General features: G+C 38.3%; 1 protein-coding gene and 1 non-coding gene across 2 annotated transcripts in view; one reads left to right on the top strand and one right to left on the bottom strand.

The window, feature by feature from the left end:
* Positions 1–20,376, bottom strand: part of LOC124163664 — an 87,019-nt gene extending 66,643 nt beyond the window's left edge. Inside the window, exon 1 of the mRNA XM_046540725.1 lies at positions 19,115–20,376. Within this exon, the coding sequence (XP_046396681.1) occupies positions 19,115–19,349 (235 nt within the window). The 5' untranslated portion in view covers positions 19,350–20,376. The remainder of the gene's footprint in view (positions 1–19,114) is intronic.
* On the top strand, positions 16,545–16,626 carry Trnas-uga. The gene has a single exon. It is a non-coding gene; the product is annotated as a tRNA-Ser (tRNA).
* Positions 20,377–21,819: the final 1,443 nt, after the last annotated feature.

Below are 21,819 nucleotides of genomic sequence, written 5' to 3'. Positions count from 1 at the left end.
GTACTGTAAAGTTTAATGGTGAAATATGTAGCTGCCACAATAATTATGAATGAGTAGAAAATATTCAATTTTTATAAATGATAGGTCTCGAAATTTAATATCTCAAAGAAGCAGCAGCATAATATCTAAATAAACGGCAGTATTTTTGTTATTTTAATGTAATTCTCGTTAAAACACAGAAAAATATACGTAAAAATGCTTACGACTTATAATACGTATGTTTTTTGCCTTATTTGTTTGCTATTAGCTGATGAAGGTAATAAATTCACATAAACGTTGACATTATTCAGAGGTGAAGAATAATTATTTCCTGCTCAACACTACAGGGAGAACGTAATAAAACTACAATAATAATACCTATCAATAATAATAATAGTTACTGTTATTGTTATCTTTTTCAAAAATTTTCTTTCGTTTTCACTGAGTTTTTTTTTACCAAAGTAACTGTTATTTTGAGTTGAAAGAACTTGTTGTGATGTGGCAAATTGAAATTATTATTGCCCATTGCAGTTTGATGTATTTATTTCGATTAAGGTTGAGTTTTTTGAAACAGTTATTTAATTGCTTTGGGATGATGCCGGCACCAGGTGTGACAATGGTTACTATAAAATCTGTTCCACAATCTTTTTATTACTCTTGCAAATTCTTTGTTCTAGTTTATTTTCCCGGCTATTGTCTTTTCAATGTTGTGTGAGAGTGGTACTGCGATATCAACTCTATAATAATTTCTATATTTCTTGTCAATTAACAAAATATAGGGTATATTATAGACAATGGTTTCATCTGTCTGAAGCGGCAAATCGTAATATAATTTATATAAACTGTTTTCAAGCACAGTTTCGGGGTGGTATTCATAATATGTGGTCTTGGTATCTACTACTTTGTGAAGGTAGAACAGTTTTTGGTGAATAATATTTGCGACTGGATTATGTCTATTTAGATATTCAGCATTGGCTAAAATCTTTCAACCAGATATGATGCGTTGAATTGCTTCTGGTATCTGAAAACAACTTCTACATTTATCGTTCAGAGTTATTTTATCATTCAATATGTATCTAGCATTATTTAGAAGAGTTTTTGGTGAATAATATTTGCGACTTGATTATGTCTATTTAGATATTCTGTATTGGCAAACATCTTACAACCAGATATGATGCGTTGAATTGTTTCTGGTGCCTGAAAACATTTTCTACATTTATCGTCCGTAGTTATTTTATCATTCAGTATAGATTTAGCGTTATTTCTAGTAGGGATGAAGTGGTCTTGTATAGCTATCATGATATCCTTTAGTTCTCTGTAAATTTTTCCCAATAACAACCATTTGTTTGATGAAATTTTATCAAAATATGGTTCATTGAGGTCCAGAGGTGTCGTTAATGTAATTCTTTCTGGGCTCATATTTCTGCATTTCTGCATATTTCTCATTTCCAATTAATGAGACAGTTCTTGTGTTGTTTGGTCTATATGAGGTGTCATTTTTTTTAATGGTGGTAAGTTATTGTCAGTATATATCTTGACTTATGCAGCATTGAACTGTTTGATGCTGCTGCTATCGTTATCATCATAATTTTTATTAATATTATATTCCTAATTTTTATTCCTCAGGCTCGGCAGGAACTTAACAGAGTCTCAATAGTAGCGTGAGATATTGGCGGAGTGAAAACACGACTTTCATTTTGAGCCACAGACACAGGGACGGTAATTTCCACATTCCCACAACATCATGCGAGGCACCAGAAAAGAGATATACAGTAGAACCTCGGATAACGACCACAATCCGTTCCAGAAATCCGGTAGTTATCCGAAATGTTCGCCAACCGAAACAATTTTTCCCATAAGAAATAAAGGTAATAGGAATAATTGGTTCCTAGCTCCTATTGACTCGCTATCATATGAAAGTTACAGGCTATATAGGTATTGTATTACATTTTGTTACTTGTAGACTTACTATTGTAGACATTGTATTACTTTGTATCCATTTGGGATCACACAGCACCGAACGCAAACATGGCCGCTACACATCTGTTCGCTAACCGAAATTTTGTTCGCTATCCGAGGCAAATTCTTAGCGAAATATTTGGTCGTTATCCGAATTGTTCGTTATCAGAGGCGCTCGCTAACCGAGGTTTTCACTGTACCATTCTGCGGTCAACCCAGATCGCCGCTAGGCGACCCTGAGGCGTCACCGGCTTCGAGCATTGTTGCCGGAGGAGCGAGCAAACGGGAACGGAGAGGTAAGCAGGCGAGGAGCGAAAGTGCATATTGACGAAGAAATGTAAAGTCAGCGAGAGAGAGAGAGTTGAAAAACTTTCTCCGGTGTGGAAATAAACCCCGTTATAGGAGGTTGGCCAGAGAGAGGGGAGTCGAAGATGAGAGATGGTGAAAGAGAGGTGTTTGGGTCGAAAGAAAATATGCGAGACGAAGATGCATCTCTCAGCGCCTGAAGAGGAAGAGTGGACTATGTAGTCCATTTATTTTCGATGCCACAAAGTGACTCTCATGACCTAAATTAGTCAGAGATGGGATCCAGTTACGAGGAGAAAAGAAAGTGAGGAGAGTTCACCCTCTATATCCCATCGGCTTGAGTTATCGAAGGAATGCATCGTAAGGGGGAACAGAATAGAAAAATTCCTGCGTAGGTTTCCGCGGCGATGATCATGGTGCGTATGTGTTTCCGGGCGCTCCAACCGCGTTCGTCGGTTTTGGGTGACGACGGTTTCGAGATGGCTCGAGCAGGATGGCTCTCGAAACCGTCGTCACCCAAAACCGACGAACGCGGCTGGAGCGCCCGGAAACACATACGCACCAGAATAGAAAAACATTATTATGCTCTGGGATTCACCCTTGGAGCAAAACACAATTTCAAGTAAGAAGAATTTGGCCTAACGAAAAGTTTATTAGGTACACGATAAAGAAAACATATAAATAGCTGTTGATGCAAAACAGGGGCGGATCCAGGATTTTTTCTGGGGGGTGGACAATAGTCTGACAGGTCTTCTCATATTTGAGATTTAAATCAAATGACAATAATTGCTGTACGAAATATTCTCTTCATTTTGATATGAAATTTATTAAATTAAATGTTTGAGGCTCCGTAATACACAAAATTTAACGAACGTAATGATAACAGTATCAAAAATATTGTCTATTTTTGAGCGTCTGGGCGGCACGTGCCCCCGGGTTCCCCCCTCCCTAAATCCACCAATGATGCAGAGCAAAAATAGAAAAAGCAGTAAAGGAATACATGCAGCAGTATGATACAAAAATATAACAGGATAACTAGGAAAAAATGATTTAAATTTTACAATATTCATTATTCATAGGCGGTAATTCAATTAATGCAGTAAGTTTATTTTTGCCCTGCTTTGAGTAGAACCGAGCATAGTTCATTTTTAAATTTATGAATATTTGTTCATTTTTAATATTCAATGAGTGAATTAATTTTTAAATGAATGAATATTTTAAGCTCTCAGGGAGAGAATTACAGAATTCAAATGCCGTAATGAGAAATGGGAAGGCAATATTATGGGTTTCCGGAATCACTTTGATGAAACACGATATTTTGAAATAAATATCCCTTTTAATTGGTATTACGTTTCACACTGCATGTTTATTGATAGACCATATAATTACTTGAAAGGTTTACCACGGCTTCGATACTTTCATATAATTAACAAGATAGCTATATCGGTTTCAATAAAAAAAACACTATGGAACCTAAAAAAAAGGATTTTATTCCCCTAACAAGGGTGCTTTCCATTTTTTCCAAAGAGATGCTTATTAGGGTTACCTCGGTGAGAATCGTCGTTGTAGACCATCAAGATATCCCACTTCGTAACTTGTTCTCAGTCAGTGCACTTAAATTTCACTGTATATTTTAAGGCAAAGATGACTTTGCGCTGTTTTTACGAAGCTTTGTTCATTGTGGCGTTGAAGTTGAGAAGATTATTATAGAATTAAAGGTGACTTTCCCACCCGTTTGGCAACATTTTATATACTCAGTTTCGATCCTGAAAATGAAGGTGTCACGTAATATATGTATTTCGAAATTTTCACTGATTTTTATATGGCGTTAATGTCATGGACAAAACTCTAAACATGCGTTAGTTTTGTCCATTTGGAGGAGTCCTTTGATGGCGAGGAATGGAATTCAATTCTCATAATTGTGATGGAAATTGGAGCGCCCTACAATGATTTATGATATTGTACACAGTTTGCATGAAAACAGCGACAAAATCTAGACCCAACTATGAAGAAGCAGTCACAGAGAATGGAGTGAGATAATGGTGTTCATTGTCCCCCGTAATTTTCAGTGTTTACATCGAGAAAGACGTCAATGAAATCAAAGAGAAGGCCTCAGGTGCTAATATCCGCGGAGAAAGAATAAGTGTGCTGTGGTTTGCATGCGGCATAGCAGAGACAAAGATGATATGAGAACTCTCATAATTTGCCGAAGGAAAAAGTTCAGATATTAGCTGAAAATGAACAAAAGAAAACTAAGATAAAATTAAAAGGGGGAAGGCTAGGCTAAATTTTTTGATATGGGAAGTGAAATCAGCAATATAGTAAAAAATAGTATGAATTCTATTTCTAATGCAGGCCTAATAGCATTTAGTTTTAGTGTAACTTTTATTATCTCCCACACTCCTCATCATCTTGATGCTTGTGTAATTGTATCTGAACGTCCCACGATTACCTCCCTAAGACATCTCTGAGACGTTCGCGATGTTCGAGATCATAGAGGGACATCTGCGAGACATTCGTTGCCAAGTGGGATATTGCACGGCATTGAAATTTCGCGGTTCTGACTCATTTCCCACGAAAACAATGGCACGGAGAACCAGGAAGCAAATGAATACGGAAATATGCGACAGTTAACCGTTACTAAAAAAAACACAACTTCTTTATTTCGGGGTGGCTGAACTTCACACGTGCCCAGGAAATGGTAGAGATGTAAGTGCCCGTAACTCACAGTCGTCGGAGTGCCTCGCCCTCGCTCGGATTCTTCGCCGATCGGCCAAGGTTCCGCACTCAAGCGGTAGCGCACCTCGCCAATGCCTAGATTTCCCGTTACATATGGAGCACAACCTAGATTTCTAGGTTACGTCTCCCATGAAACCAGGACATGACAGTTGATAGGGAAAGTGTGTATGCTATAATACGTTTTCGCAACTAGCCGCTGCGACGGTTACTTATTCGATTATAAACATTAAATTAGGAAATTCAGGCTTAGATTTAACTTATATTTCAACACGCAGCCATGAAATAGTAATGGAAACTTTATCTCACTAAGCAACATGATTTCTCGATTTAAGTTTTCGCAAGCCTAAAAAAATAGATCTATTGATAATTTTTATAAAGTCTACATATGAATGGGTGAGAAAGCATGGGATACAAGTGATTTTTTTCTATACAGAGTTAGGTACAGAAATTACAAGCAGAAAACAAACGAGATCAATTAGATATTTGGCAATACATTTGATTTTCCACTAAAGGGGGGGCGGAACATTGTTTCCTTAGACTAAATTTATGCCTAGAACCGGCCCTGCCTAGGCATCTAGCTTACACTCAAGCCCTCCCAGAGGCAAATTTCTGGCTACTTAACTGCTCGAAGTGGGACTGCTTGCATTAAACCCTCCTATTTTTCAATAGAGTTGACATTTTTGCATCTCTTTCTATTGTATTCCAAGACTAAACAGATGTACACAAAGAGTCAACGTAATTCGTGAGCTGCGGTGTATTGACTCCTAGTTTAGCTGACATTTAGCTCAGAGCACCACGATTTCTGTTTTCACGCAGAATGCACCTGTAGAAGCTGCTGATTCGGATTCATAAGGAGAAAAATGAAATGGTCCATTTGGAGGTCTCCCCAGACAAGCTCCTCCAAAGCTACGAATGGTTTCTGTGGCAGGTGTCTGATGTTTTTGTTTCCTGTGTTTTTGTCTGGTGTTTTAGGTGGGTCCCAGGTGCTTGGAACTTGGTCACTTCAGAACAGGTGACGAGATGGCAAAACATACTCTGAGGAAGAAACATATTCGTCCAACGCTCTACATTAGCAAAATATTTTTTTCCGAATGATCTTAAGCACAGTAAATATCAGTATAGGTACGTGAACATTGCACTTTCATTTTTATTTTATCGCACTTTCAATAACAGTTTATCGCGTTTTGTAGCGTCTATTTTTTATTTTCATAATGAGGTAGATGACGATAAAATGTAGTGAAACACAGTCATATGACAAATTAAGGAATATTTTAAATAACTACAGTATGTAGTAGAAAAATAATAAATTAGGGAATAAGACATAAAGTGGCGGAGGTGTAGCTTTGCCCGCGCCCATTTGTATTTCGCGGCCACGTAGAGTCCCAGCCAACTAGCAGCTGGCCAGTCGCTCACATGCTTTAAGTGGTGAGTGTCGGCTACGAATTTTGCCGTCGAAAAGGCAACTTTGCTTAAAAATATAATAAAAGTCCAGTCATCAAATCTATGTTGCATTTATTTGCGCACATTTCATCTATATCGCATTTATCGCATTTGCTATTTTCTCGTATCTCTAAATATTAGCTATATCAAGAGTCAAACTCTGCAGCTCACGAGATATGTTGGCTCTTTGAGTACATTTATTTTGTCTTGGTATATGATAGAAAGTGAAGTCAAAATTTCAAGTCTATTTAAAAATGGAAAGGTTTAATGCAAAAATTCCCGCTTCGAGCAGGCAAGTAGCCAGAAATTTGCTTCGTGGAGGGGTTAAGTGTGTGCTGAATGCCTAGGCTAGTAATTTATTTTCAATTCCCAAGCATTGGAAAACTATAAATTATACTATATGCTTCTTTTTCACAGTAGTTAAATTTAAAGTCATTATAGTTTAACAGCCGTGGTTGTCATTGATTTGCCATCCATCAGGGGCGCAGCTAGGAATTAAGGGTGGGTTAAGTTTATGTGCAAATCATTCCGGGGTGTGTGGGGATATGGAATACCCACCAGGGTAAGCGGTAGGTGCGAGTTTAATAAATTGCGGAATTTTAAGATAAACGGTTCAAAATGGTGATTTTTACGGCTTTCCGAGGGATATTTTATTAATCCTTACACTATTATATTAATCCAATTAAGTAAAATGGTTTGAACTAAAAATTTCTCTAAGCTTTGTGGGGGGTTTTAACCACCAAAACCCCCCTCGCTGCGCCACTGGTTTTTATAGCCGTTTCTTTCCGATATTCACCTGATGTTTCGAAAAATTTTAAACTTTAGAGCTCATACAGTAGTAGTTTTTATCACTCAATTTTGAGAAAATTTCAGATCTGATATCAGTCCACAACATTCTGTAACTGAGACAAATTCAGAAGGTAAGTGACCATGGTTGCCTCCTAAGATGATGTATTGCAGACAGTTTCCACAAATGGAAAACATTCCGGCCTTCTTACCCCTGTCTACGAGCCTGGTATAGAGAATAAAATAGGAAGCCAAACAACAATAGCCAAAATGTTATAAAACTGAAAAGTCATTGTGCCAAGAAAAAAACATATTATGTTGGGCGTGAGCAAAATTCCATAATTTTGGAGACATTTGTTCGACTACTTGAGTAGGCACTGCACGAGCCATATGCTGTCACAAAACTGTTTTTACGGCCTTCAGCTATTACCTCATTAATTGTGATCATTCTATTACAGCAGATAATGCAAATTATGTACATATAACGTTTCTTATTTACATTCTTAAACTCACACCTCGTCAAGCAGTAACTAGCTCATCATAAGAATGATTTTTCATTCTTTATGGTTACTCATATACTCCAGGTTATTCATCACTGGCTATCTCGCTGAGTCAATTATCAAGCCCACTAAGTTTCCCATAAATTGCATAACCAGTTGAGATAAAGGAAATGCCATAAGAGGATGAGGAGCAATTACAATAGTATTAGCATTTCAGAATTTTTCGTATCATAAGAGTGGATACGACAGCCTTCCTTAGATGGGTAGTTTCTTCATTTCATAGAGATATAGGAATTGCCCTTATAATTGTTACAATCTCTTAAAGGCTTTTTCTCGAGTGTATATGAAAAAAATTAGAGGCATTTTGATACTTCATTGAGAAAAGAATTTCCATAAAGCATTGAATAGTAAATTTATTGGTAAATCAATTTGGCCCTTTGGCTATTCTGGCAACATTTTCTTACTAAATGCGTAAAATTTGATAAATTACATCATCGGTGCATCATTTCCACTTCACTTCAGGTCAAAGAGTTAGCAAACAAATGCAAATCAACAATTTGAGCCGTTAAAGTCCCATCAATTTGCGTAATCACGGGAAAAACCGTACCGCAATCAATGTTTTGAGTAATTAAGCGTCTTAACGCGTCACACCAATTTCCGCATGCAATTCGTTGATATTATGCATCAAGAATTTTTCAAACGAGAATTGGGAATTTCCCCAGATCATTTTGATATTGACGATAGTTATTTTCAAACTTACTTTAAATCACACACTTAAAGTTTACTTAGCAACGGCAAGTACTTTTCACTTTTTATGGGTGATTTCATTGCTACCACATATTTACTCCACCTATTTGCAGTAAAAGAGTGTTACTATAATTATTATTTAGGCATAATACCGGCTAAAATACGTTTGCATGGATAATTTGCCAATTACTCAGGCGATTTCCCTTCTATTAACGTACCTCTTCAGTGCACCATAAAGACCATATTCATCTTCGATCTATCTATGAATACTACTCGGAATTCGCATTTTATTGTGTTCCTCCGTTGGAACTCGCATCAATTCTTCAAGGAACATGATTTTTTTTTAATCCTCAAACATGAATCAATAGATCAAATCTTTAGGTACCATGGTGCCAAAAAATATCTTTAACCTTCCGTCGGGCGCAATGAATCTGATAGGCACAGCACGAGTTTTTTTTTTATTCCTTGGTAACAGTAGGCGCCATAGACCCTTGATGCTTTTTGTTTTGACACGATCTATTGAGCCTTTCACTTTTCGCATAGGTACATGCCGACAGATCAGTGGAGGATTATTCAGCATATTTAAGCAAAATAATGGCACAATAAAGGAAAATAATATCCATCATTATTAGATAAATCAGTTTTGAAAATAAAAAGAAACTGATTTGTTAAAATTCATTTGCTAAAAAAATACATTACATATAATAATACTTAATAGCCTGAAAACCACGTTAAATCGCACCTTGCTGGATCTGTCCGGGGTCGTATGACGGCATGTAAAGGAGTATAATATGCATGACACGTATGACATCATGTAAGTTTTCGAGTACACTTATAATGGTGGATTTAACTTTAACTCATTATAACCCAATGTTGCTTCTAAGCAACATCAAAAATGTGTAAATTTTCTGCTATATTTAGGAAATATATGAACTGTGCTTTATCTTGTGGTGTAAATTGTAATGACGAAATATTTAGCTGCCACATACATTATGATTGAGTGAAAAAATTTCAAGTTTTCAAAATGAAAAATCTTGAAATTTGATTTCTCCCAGAAACAGCTCTGTGTTAGAAAGGGTTAAAGATGTACCTCTGAGCCATGCCAAGAATTAATAATGGTTTTTCCCATTTGTGCCTGATAGGCACATTGCGCATGAAATCAGCAATTCCAATATTGCGCCTGACAAAAGGTTAAAAAAATCATAAAGACTATTTATAGATTTTCGGATAGTCATGCACTGAGGATGATGGCAGAGGCTGCCATCGAAACGTCGTCCCTCAAGAAACTCACCCGGTGGAAAACCCGAGAAGATTTCACCAGAAACATACGCTGGGAAGGAACAAAATCTAATGAAAAAAAATTAATTCGAGTGAACTATCAGTTTCTGATAGACTCAACCAACCTTTATTCACCTTTATATAACCACCACCAGTTTTCCATCTTCACCGAGGCTACATCACGCCCTGGACAAGACGGTTGCGTGGAGATGAGAGCAGTGTTTATCCCAAAAGAACGACCGATGAGATCCTCTCGATCGTGGGGAAAATTGCACCCTTTCGGATAGCCATGAACGCACGACTACCTCACCGATTACCCTCGCGCAACCATCACGTGTTCATCGTTTATTTAGTCCTTTATTTCTGCCTTTGGGGAAGATCTTCCATTTAATTCCCACACGCAGAGGAAAATTTCATTCTAAAAACGGTTTTCGATTTCACGTTCCCACTCGAGAAGAAAGGTCGTTCATGAAATTTAGGAGGTAAATATCTTATTTGCGCTCTTAACTCAGCTTATAGGCTACGAAAAAAATTAGGGGCATCCTTTAACTACACGAATTATGTGAGCGCCATCCTTGGTGGAAAATACAGCTTACTATATCGATGAGTTCGCCAATGAGAAAGGGCGTGTCGGGTTTGTCTTTCACAATTCAGCATGTTTTTTTTCAAAATTCAAACATATATAGCGTTATTAGGGAGACTGTTGATAGAAAAATCGTGAGCTGTGGAGGTAAATAATACATCAGGAAAAATATTGGCGACGTGCTGGGAAGTTACCGACAGAGAAAATGAATTTCAAGTGAGTGCATGGTAGAGGGTGTGGCCATCATAAAAATAGGGTTCTATTTTAACTAAGTCCATTCCAACTATAGATGTACTAAGTATACCTGTGTTGAATGTTCTTCATTAATGCTGATTTCCGCCATTGCCAACTTCTGTGTTTCGCTAATCTGAAATGCATTCGGTAAATACTTGGTGAAGGGCCCGAGAAATTTTTTTAATGTATTTCATCCAGAAAAAACTTTAAAATTATCACGTGTATGCGGGAATTCTAAGCCTACATAACTGATGCCTTCGTCACAAATTTCCAATAGTTATCCACCAATAATTTCCAACACTTTCATTGATAATGATTCAGCATGAGATTCCGGCTTTCTTATAACGGAAATACACCACGTTTAGATTGGATTTAAGGAGAATCACGGATATGCCATCTGAGGAAAGAGACCGCACCTCACAGGGAAACGCAAGACCTGCTGCCAACATTCCAAAGTTTCAGCGGCATAATGAAGAGAAAGCAAAAAAAATCAGACCATAAAATAATCGCATTATTCCAAGGTTATTCGAAATAATCAATAAAATGGCTCGATATTCCGCTAATTCACACTCAGCAATGCATTTTCCAGGGCGAAGACGCAAAATAATTTAGACTTCAGCAGACCACTATGCCTACCCCAGGAGAGAAGGTAATTGAATAAAAAATTCAAATGGAATGTAGACGCTTACGATTCCGCTACTTCTCTAGGAGTAAATTTACGAGCTTCGACCTTGTCTCGACTCTGCCGTTGCCAAGGCATAAGTCGTAAACTTAACAGAGCGCAAGATGAAAAAAGAAAGCTAGCAAACATAACGCAGCGGTTGTTTCTGCTGTTGTTTACATCTGCGAGAAAGAAAAAGCCTATCACCCGCCTAAACAAGTACGCGAAGGGATTTTCACCACTCAACATAAACAGCAGCTTAATAGGATGGTTTCCTTTTATTTTTTCATTGCCTAAATCGAAAGATTATTACTCCTGGAGTACGCATTTCACACTCTTAGATTTTCGAATGACGATACCTATTTTTCGCGATTAAACGAAAAGTGAAAATTTTCGAGCGCGCGAAAACCCGACGGCTAAGTAGGAATGATGGGAAAAGTCCGTGTGACGTCGTTCTGATTCCCGCTGCCGCCCTGTGAAGTGACCTTGAGGCGAGGCTTGAGCGTTGTTACGACGCAGGCTGCTAACAGGTAGCAGAGTACCCTGCTAGCAGGTTGCGCTTGGCTTAAATATGGATTATTACTACCTTATCAAACGATGGAAACTTTCCGACCTTAGACAATTTTAATAAGTGATTATTAAGAGATGTTTCCCTGAGCTCTGTGACTCATGCATGCATTGGCAATATCAGGCGATGTAAAACTCCTATCCTCTCGTGTAGAAAATAGGTCGCTGTGACGTCACGTGGAGTGGAATCGCATGGGCGCCAATCTGGCCTTTTTCAAATGAATAAAATTGACCCTTGCCACCCGTCTACACCGGTATTTCTAAAACCAAATAATTTGTATAAGTATTATGAATACACTGATGGTGGGTAACGAATCGCAATCAATGCCTTTCGTTTTCTTTGATGAAGGAAACTACCCTATTCTGGGGAGGAAAAGAAAAGTCAATTTATTGGTACCATCAAGGAGAAGTGACAGAGCTTCGCAAGTAGTAAAATATAAAAAATGGAAGACGTTTAAGAATTAATCTCCGCTTGCAATAACTTGGTGTAACCTGCCGTTAAGATGTGGATGATGACTGAGATAAGCATCTTCTAGTTCACAACGACCAAAAGCGGCTTGTTGCGACCATCTGCTAAATCGAGCTCAACTTTCTCAAAATACAACAATTCGTATTTAGTCGAGTCAACAATCTCTACCGGTATCCCTAGAAACTACCGAAAATGCCCTACTTTTTAATTTTATGATTAATGGCCGGTCTAGGCATGCGCGATACTTAAAAAAGTACCAGTATTTTGGTGGTGAGTATTAAAAAGTAATAATAGTACTCCCCCGGTAATACCGGCAAAAAAAATACCGGTATATCGGTACTTTCGTAATTGATAAAAAATGTAAATAATTTTTGTTAAAAGTTGCAAATAAGCGCCCGCATTGCCGGTATTTCAGAAAATTAGAATACCAGGCAAAAATAATGCACTGATTAAATCATTGAAAGGTATTTCTTTACGGAAACTCATCAAAAAATATATATGAGGCCCGATTATGCATTAGAGAGAAGGGTGATAGCTACGTAGTAGTCGAAGTCAACGTCATGAAAACAATTTTCGGTGAATACATTTTAAGTTTTGGTTTTTTTCTGGCGTATTGTGTGTGAAGTTCTCAGGGTAACTCCATCAGGTGAGTGATTTCCCTTCAGCCAGGGTTTTTCGTCAGACTCCGGCACCGTTATCAGAGCGTCTTCTACCATGATCTTAATGAATAAAACTTCTTATTCAAAGTCCTGACCCTATCAGTCTGACAAAAGCTTTGGCTGAATAAAACCACTCATTTGGTGCCCGAAAAAGGCTCAAATTATTTGAATTTTTGTTCTATCTTCGCGAGTAAAAATATGTTTACACTCGTCTATGATGTAAAAACGCTTGATTGTATGATTTTTCATTGCGAGAATCGGTATTAGTCATGCCTAAAATACTGCGATCAAAAAAAATTCGATGTGTAGGTCACAGTTCCTTTTAGTTTGGAGAAATAAATAAATTTTTACAGCTCATCAACATTGATTTCATTGCCATATAACTAGCGGCATTTATCAAATTCGCCAGTTCAATTAAGACTTGACGAAAAAAATTCTAAATCATCCACATTATATGCTTCATTGGCTTGAATAATGTATTTGATATACCTTGGGATCGAGTCAAAACACATATCAATCCTAAATTTTGACCTTTTTAAAATTAGCTACTTAGCTTCAATTATCGTAAAATTATTGTGCAAGTAATATTGAATTCGATTTTTTTTTTAATTTCTCATTGATACTTCAAAGTGAGCAGGGAATATTACATTCATAGAGAAAAAAACCTAATCGTGTAATCAAATCCTCATGAATACTGTAAATTATTCCATTTTTTTACTTCTTTTTATGATATGCAAGAAAACACTTCTGTAATCGTAGACAAACACTTACTGGATCGTCTCCACGCAATTACTCGAAATAGCACGAAAGGGAAAACTTGCGCCTATGTCTAACAGCAAATTTTGTCACGTCGCTAAAAGAGCTAGTAATTCATAAAGACTGAGATCAGAGCCGTTAATAACCATAAATACTTCAATTTCCGTCATTAAATGGGGAGAGAAATAACCATTGAAAATAAGTCCATCTCTCGATGCGGTAACGGTTTGGTGGTGATACGCCAATCAGATGGAATAACCGTTATTAACAAGAAAAGCCCCATTTGGACCGCAACCGTTATCTTTGTTAGCGTCTTCGTGACAAGACTGGTTCACGGAGAACGGTGGACAGAATGTAACCTGAATTATCACAGTGATGAGCTAACTGAGAAGGATTGGCATGAGGAGCAAGGAAAATGGCGATAAAATTACGGGAAAAACGAAAAGATACAAAAAATAAATTTAGGTAGTGAACGAAATATTCCCGACGAACTCCCTGTGACGAACGGAGCTACTAATGATATCTGAACTATATTTATACTATTGGGAATTGATAACTAAGGAATTTCCTCCTTTCTATAAGCCTCAAAGTAAAAAAATATAAAATACAAAATACAAAAAATATGTTTAAGAAAAAAATCCCAAAACAGCATAAAATGTACGTAAAAGTAAAATGTAAACTTTTTACCGCTCGGAGAATAAAGTGTGGGTACTACTTAGACTTGTTATTAGTGAGTGCAGAAGAGCACTTCTTATTTACTAAAAGCAATAAGCACAAATATAATGTCTCATATTCGTATTTGGGTAGCTTTGCAGTACATTGATTATGAATAGAGATACTTGAAAATAGCACTTTCATTTTAATTTTATAGCACTTTCAATTGCAGTTTATAGCATTTTGTAGCATCTATTTTTTCTTTGTTTTCATAATGTATCACTTTTAGCGACGAAGTGCGATGAAGCACACTTATTTGAAAAAAATACGGTATAGTTTAAATAATTATGTGGTATAGCAATAATAAATTAAGGAATAAGATATAAAGTAAATAATTAAAAATGATATCAGTAGCCTGAATATTATTTACAGAAGTTGAATATCAACGTTGAACAAGTTTCAACATTTTCTTCCTTCAACTGGTTGCGTCTGTCTGTCACAGCTAGATTCTACTGGCTGAAAAACCTCTCTGCATCCACGATGCTAGCTGATGTCCAGATTGTGTGGAGTGCAGCATTACCAAACTCAGTTTTTTCTAGGCAGATGGTACGACATATTTGGTTAACATCGCAGAGGCTACCAGGGTTCTCTCTCAACCTCTCTAGTAGCCGTCGATGAAAAAACATGCAACCATTTATGAAGCAGTAAGGCCCAACGTCCAGTGACGTAGCGAGGGGCGGGCTGGGCACTAAATTTACGAATTTTGCCATCGAAGAAGTAAATATGGTGTTTAAATGTCATAAAAGTGCTATCATCGCGCCTATGTCGAATTTATTCACGTTTATCGCATCAATATCATTTATCACATATGCGATTTTCACGTATCACTAATTATGAATTGTCCCAAAGACTGCATATCCAGAGAATGTTCAAAATAATTAATTATTTAGAAGACGCGATAAGCCATTACTGTCATTCATCCCATAAAAATGTTCTCTTTTCCCTTTAGTCCATAGCCAACCAGTTTTTTTCAAGAAATTTGATAATATACAGAGAGTGAAATGAAAAGTTTACGGTAATTTTAATGCGTCGATTAAAGATTCCAAAACCCCAATAATTAACATGTTTACCTTGGACAAAGGGTTGGATAATAGCAAAATTATTCCAGTTTAATTATAAAATACAAATGATTAATTATTCAAAGGATTATAATTTCATTATTACATGATTAATTAGCCTAAGAATATAAAGTATTGTGTCCAATATGATCTGGTGAAGTTTATGACCTCAGTTCAAATATAACGGTAATGTTAATTAGACATCTGTAACGGTATTTAGCCATACGTTGATAATGTTACTAAACTGGCCGTGAATGGTAAACAAATATCGGAGGAAAATATTGCAACAGTCTCAGAAGTATATATATCTTATTTTGCAATGAATCTGGACATTGAGCGGCAAGATCGAGAACTATAATTTCAAGTTCTTTTGGAGGAAACTCTGAATACGCCGCTAAGAGAGAAAAAACCGGTTGTCTCCAATGAATGACGAGGGAGATTTGTGATTTTCGATTCAAGGCGCTCAAAGGCTGGTTGGAAACCTGCGAAGTCTTTTACTACGCCGAGTTTTATGAAGAGAAAATGGGCAGGATTTAAACTCATTGGAAAACATTGAGCGTCACACGGGTGCCCTTATTTCCGAATTGAAAACTTTTGAGCACTAAGCCCCCAATTTTGCTGACATTCCTCTAAAACATAATGACGGGAAAATGCAATGAGATCATTAGGGCATTCCTACCAAGAATTTCAGCATTTCAATCCTGCCGACAATGAAAACCATATGCATTGGCATGAGAAAATATTCCCTTGGACATGGAATCCAACCACGCGCCTTCGGGTTTCCGGGCCACTGCGTATACCACTACACTATCCAGGATTCTGATTCTCCATCCTATTGGTATTAAAGCTCATGGTACTAGTGTGAGGCACTTGCGGTCCATCCAAGACGGCAACTAAATGGAGAAAGGACTTCCTATGAAGCCACAACCAGTTGAGACCCTCAAACTTGCGTTAAAGCCGCGCATGGTGGTAATATGTTATATTTCAATCCTGTTCAGTGAACGGAATCTTCGGACGAATGCCCAGATTTGTCGCTTTGAGTTTTGCTTGGGCATGTCGCAGAAGGAAGTCTACCTAGCTGTTAGTTCTTTCGATGTCATTCTCTATCAGCTGTGGTGTCCGAGTGGTTAAGGAGTTGGACTTGAAATCCAATGGGCATTGCCCGCGCAGGTTCGAATCCTGTCCGCAGCGAATTTTTTGCCGGCCTCGGTGGCGGCGGGGTAACGCTCTCGCCTGCCAAACAAGAGGTCGCGGGTTCGAGTCCCGCCTGGGTAGGTTTCCCCGGCCCAGGAAATGGTGGTTTGTGTACGTTTACTTGTTACATTTGTTGAACACCTCGGTGTAAAATGGCCAATAAGAGCTGTATCCGGTGGTTGGAGAATAAAATAAAATAAAAAAATAAAAATGTTCTCAATTGCCTTATACTCGCAATCGGGTAGTTATCACAATATATTTATAATGAATTTCCCGAAATAATGCTCATTTTATTGTAAATTAGAGTATATTATGCCAGAAAACCAGGGAAATGCATCATAATACGTTAAAGTAAGTAGCACAAAGGTATGAAAAGGATGACGCTAACGATAATAATGAAAATAATGTTGAAGCCTTCGATTCCCCATGAAATTAGAGCCTATCCCAAATCCAGAAGACGCCAGAATTATCAGAGTACAGTTCACAATCACCGGTCGCAAGAATATCATGTTTTCTAGTCTCTTTGAGGTCCTTTAAATTAACCCTAGTCGTAATTTATCGAAAAACACTTAGACTAAACTCGGTTAAGTCCACTACGGCCGACCTAAAGGTTGCGGATTCGCATCCCACCTAAATGGTTTTTTTTATCGTTCATATCATGGTTTTTTCGTGTTTTCCAGCTTTTGGAATGTTATATTGATCTAATTGTCATAATTTTTCTCGAAAAATGCATAAAAAATAGTTTAATAATTTATAAAATACTCCAGCCGCAACATTACACCATTTTCCTAGGTGACGGGGGCTCCTACCACCGCTTCATATGTGCAATTCCTTATTTATTTCCCATTTCCCCGTAAACAGCACTTAGCGGCCTTTATAACGGGTTTTTCAACATCAACAACTTACAACACAAACATTCATGCCCTGGTTAGGGATCACCTATCCAGGCGGGATTCGAACCCGCGACCTACGGACTGGCAGGCGAGGACTTTACCACCGCCACCGAGGTTGGCACATTAAGCACTGTGCATGTCATAGGGAATACCGATTCATTGAAATGATGAGTAAAGCAGTCTGTGTTGGTAAAAATTTGTGCTTCAATACAATTGATGTGGCACGTTGCAAGAGCGTACCAAATTTACTCGAATAACTAGAAAAATACACGGGTTGCAGTAGAAGTATTTACTCACTATTCCATGTGGTGGTTGTTCAGGTAATCGAGTGCCCAACAGAGGCAATCAAGTATTTGTGTCTAATCAAGTAATACTATTCTACTCGCATGGGTCAATCATAAGGCGTACCCTGCCGGATACTACTACTAAGATACTAATGGTGGCTTTTTATTTTTGTTCTCGGATTTTTCGATTAATGAATTTATTATGACTGTATGACACAATTTTTTTTTCGAAGAACGTTCCATGTTTTTTTTTAATTTTCCCACTTTTAACTTAGAGTATTCATTTTGATATCTATTTTTTTTTAATTTCATGACTAATAATGGTAAAGATCTCATTAGAACTTTTTGGGCTAAAGGGCGTTGTGGATAATTGACTTTCTGCCATTGCTGCCCATGGAATCTCTCCCTTTCCGAATTCCGCACTAAAATATTTTATTCCTCAATAATAGATGTTCGGACATGAAAATGGAGTGAATTATGGCCCTAAAAGGTGTATCTCTAAGATTTACGCCTGTAGAGGATTGTATTTGGTAGTTTGGAGAAAATTGGCAGGTCCATATTGCACATTTTATGAGAATGAAATTGAAAATCCGAGATAAATTTAAAAATAAGCCCCCACCCTAATGCGTTATCTAGTACCTTACTCCATAATCGAGTAAGTACTTATAAAGGTACTCGAGTATTGTAAGATAGGTTAAGGTTACTTTGGTCCCCTTCACTACTACAAAAATATCTTTAAATCGGTAAATTTGATGCTATGTGATGTTAAATAATTTCACTTTACTTTTTGGAGTTCTTACTATCTGTTACATGAATTTCAGATGCATATATGATACATAAATTTCCTTGTGATTGTTTATTTTATTGTTGAGCCAGTATGCCACAACCTGGGGCTAATTTGTCCCACGAATGATATTGCATGATTGTGATGTATGTTTTTACTGATGGGTCAACGTTACTGCAAGAGGGAAGTTTGCCCATCACATTATACTTCTATACTTTGAAACCAAGAAAACTGTTGGAATCACTAGTTAGTTCTTCCATTGAATGGTAAGAGTATTCACTATGATAATATGTTCACTGAAAAAACTGTTTGAAAATATTGAATGTCTTTTTTAGAGTGTGGGCCTAAGTTTTAACCCCATTTTACGGTAAATATTTCACACTTTCCGCTCGTAGGATATAATTTAGATGCAGATATGTACGTATTTTCTCCAAGAAGAAATTGAAGGACGTACCATAAAGCAACGCAAAAGCACCCTGGGAAAAGCCGGTAAAATCCGTTTCAAAAACATACGAAGCACATACCTTTGCCGTGACACCCGGCGGCTTCTGCCTCTTGACCTCCGCCACTTTCGCGGTCACTCTCCTTGTCGTCCTCCCCCGCATCAGCGGCCGACACTTTCCTCGCACGAAGGACGCACTCCCTCACGGACGGGTGTCGCCGTATCGACTTCTGCCACGCCTCCTCATCCTCCCTGCACCCGCCGCCAACCGCCTCAACACCTTCCTCCGGCGACGCCACACGCTCTGCACACGGCATCCTGACCCCGAATGCGGTACTGCTCCGACTCGAATCGAGGAAAGCCAAAAAAAGGCACCTGAAGTCGGAGAGGAGTTCTGTTTTTGTCTTTGCCACCGCAAAAAAAACTGAGAGGTATAATTATGACAGTTTGATGGCCCTGCGCAAAACAATACGAAATGCTGATGGCAGTTAAGTTACATTTATAACACATAGGCTGGTGAAGCCTTACTTATTGAATTGGTAGGAGTCTAGTTGAACGTATCCACCAATATCAATGTAGTCTTGCTCATGAAACTGATACAGCACGAAGACCAATAAATCTAGCACAAAACTAGTCTTGCCACTGAGCTGCTTCCAGTTGATAAATATATGTAGCGGTATAAAATATTGTACATAAAGCGAGTATTATTTTGATGGGTTGTCCAGCTACATTTATATCACATAAACCAACGGAGTACTATGAAACTGATGGATGTCCAGTTGAATTTCTAGCACAGAGACAATCGAGTCTTGTCCATACGACTGAAAGAAGAACACTAAGAGTTCCAGCAAAAAGACTAGTGGAGTCTTGACTATTACACTGCTTCTAATTGAAGGAAATACGTGTACTGTAAATAAGTTCTCCAATAAAAGTGGTGGGTGTACAATACCCGGAGACTTCAACGCGCGATCAAAAAAAATTAATTCGGAGACTTCAACTACTGCGCCCGTGCCCTACCCGAACCAGGAAATGATCTTCCGAATTGGAAGTCGTCCTTGGCTGAAGATACATGTGAGAGCTTTCCTCGATGGCAAAAAAAACTGGAATCGCTCCCTAATAGGCTCACATGTATAGCAGCACTTTTGCTTCGGCAGTCACGTTCCACCGACCGCGGTCTTCCAGCCTCGCTTACCGCTTCATGGTTCTCTTGCGTGCGGGATAATGGTAAGGGTCCTCTGGCGGACTGCCGGCCTACGCCTTCGCAGATCGCCGCAGCTCGAAGACAACACTTCCGCGAGGCCTCCACGTGCTCACCTTCGATCTCTCCCCGCGTCCGCTCTTCGTAAGACTGCACGGCTGTGGGTGAAAGTGAAAGATGTTGGCGGCGGAGGAGTGGGAGTTTGGAGGGAGAGTCTCCAGTTCCCCCACTTCGATCCCCACTGCTTCCACCACTACTCGCTCCTCGTCTTCCCTCGGCTGTGAACTTCACCGCGGTACAGGACGAGAAAAGCAGGCTAGAGGGTGGATCAAAGCGTTGGTCGAGTTTCTTCTTTTATTCAGGGACGACGTAGATTGTGCGCGTATACAGATATGTTAATTTATAAACATTAACATTTAGGCATTTGGTCCCAGGAGCGAAATGAAACACTGACTTCATGTTTTTTTACATTATCAACTGAGGAAAACATTCGTGATACGTTTTAACAAGTTTTTTTCTGGCTGCGCATGTGCAATGAAACGGCATTCAGAATATCCGCGGAGGATGAACAGCAAGTCGCTGCTCGAAACGTCGGGAGACATGGAGAATATTAACCGGTGGACAACCTGAGAAAGTTTTCCGCACCTGATACGCCGGGAAAGCCCAAAATCATACAGTGGAATAGGTGTTTTCTTGTTAAGATTCCAGAGCCAAAGAGGCCTGTGGAGGTAATGGTAAATTTTGATGTTGGGACCAATATTTTTCCCTGGCAACACATCTACTGCTTACACAATCCTTAAGAACTCTCCTCAGTTGCAATACAAGAGTAACGGAGGAACAATCTGAAATACCTACACCTACATCTAGATCTACGGGAATAATGAAAGACCACAAATGAATACACCGCGGTTCAAAAATCATCTTTCCTTAGAGAGTTTAGCAAATTAATTTTATGCCAAAAATCATCTAAAACGATGCCCAATAGTATCAAATAGTCGATATAATCGTGGTTCTTCTAGTGTGCCTTCATCTGGGCCTAGATAATTTCTTAGGTGGCGAAATGAATGGTACATTCTCGGTGAGAGACAACCTCTAACTCAAAATTTCATTGCGGTAGGACCTTTACGTAACTGAGTGCCCCCTGGGGAAAGAGCTCAACTGCCAGGGAGGTCTCAGGGTATTTAGATGTAGATGTGCAGAAAGAGCTTACTGACAGTTTAACTTGATAGATTTATCATGGTTTTAATCTACACAATGTCATCAATATTATAGCATAGGGTTTTTGTGTACGTCAACAACTAACAACAATTACGATCCAAAGTTTATGTAATATAGTGGAATGTTTTGGACCCTTCCCACAATGTCCTATTTTCGATCATATAATTATATCGTATATGTCAGTGGCGCAGCGAGGGGGGGGGGTTTGAGGGAGCCCACATAAATTTTTAAGTTAAATCTATTTTACCTAATTGGATTAATATTGCTTATAGAATAGTGTGATGGTTAATAAAATATCCCTCAGAGGGCCGTAAAAATCACCATTTTTGAACCTTTTTTCTTATTTTTTTCCGGCGGAAGGCCTCCGCAAC

The sequence above is a fragment of the Ischnura elegans genome, chromosome 8 (assembly GCF_921293095.1).
Source record: "Ischnura elegans chromosome 8, ioIscEleg1.1, whole genome shotgun sequence".
Lineage (NCBI taxonomy): Eukaryota > Metazoa > Arthropoda > Insecta > Odonata > Coenagrionidae > Ischnura > Ischnura elegans.
The sequence above is the reverse complement of the archived record's forward strand: the minus strand, read 5'-3'. Positions and strand labels throughout refer to the sequence as shown.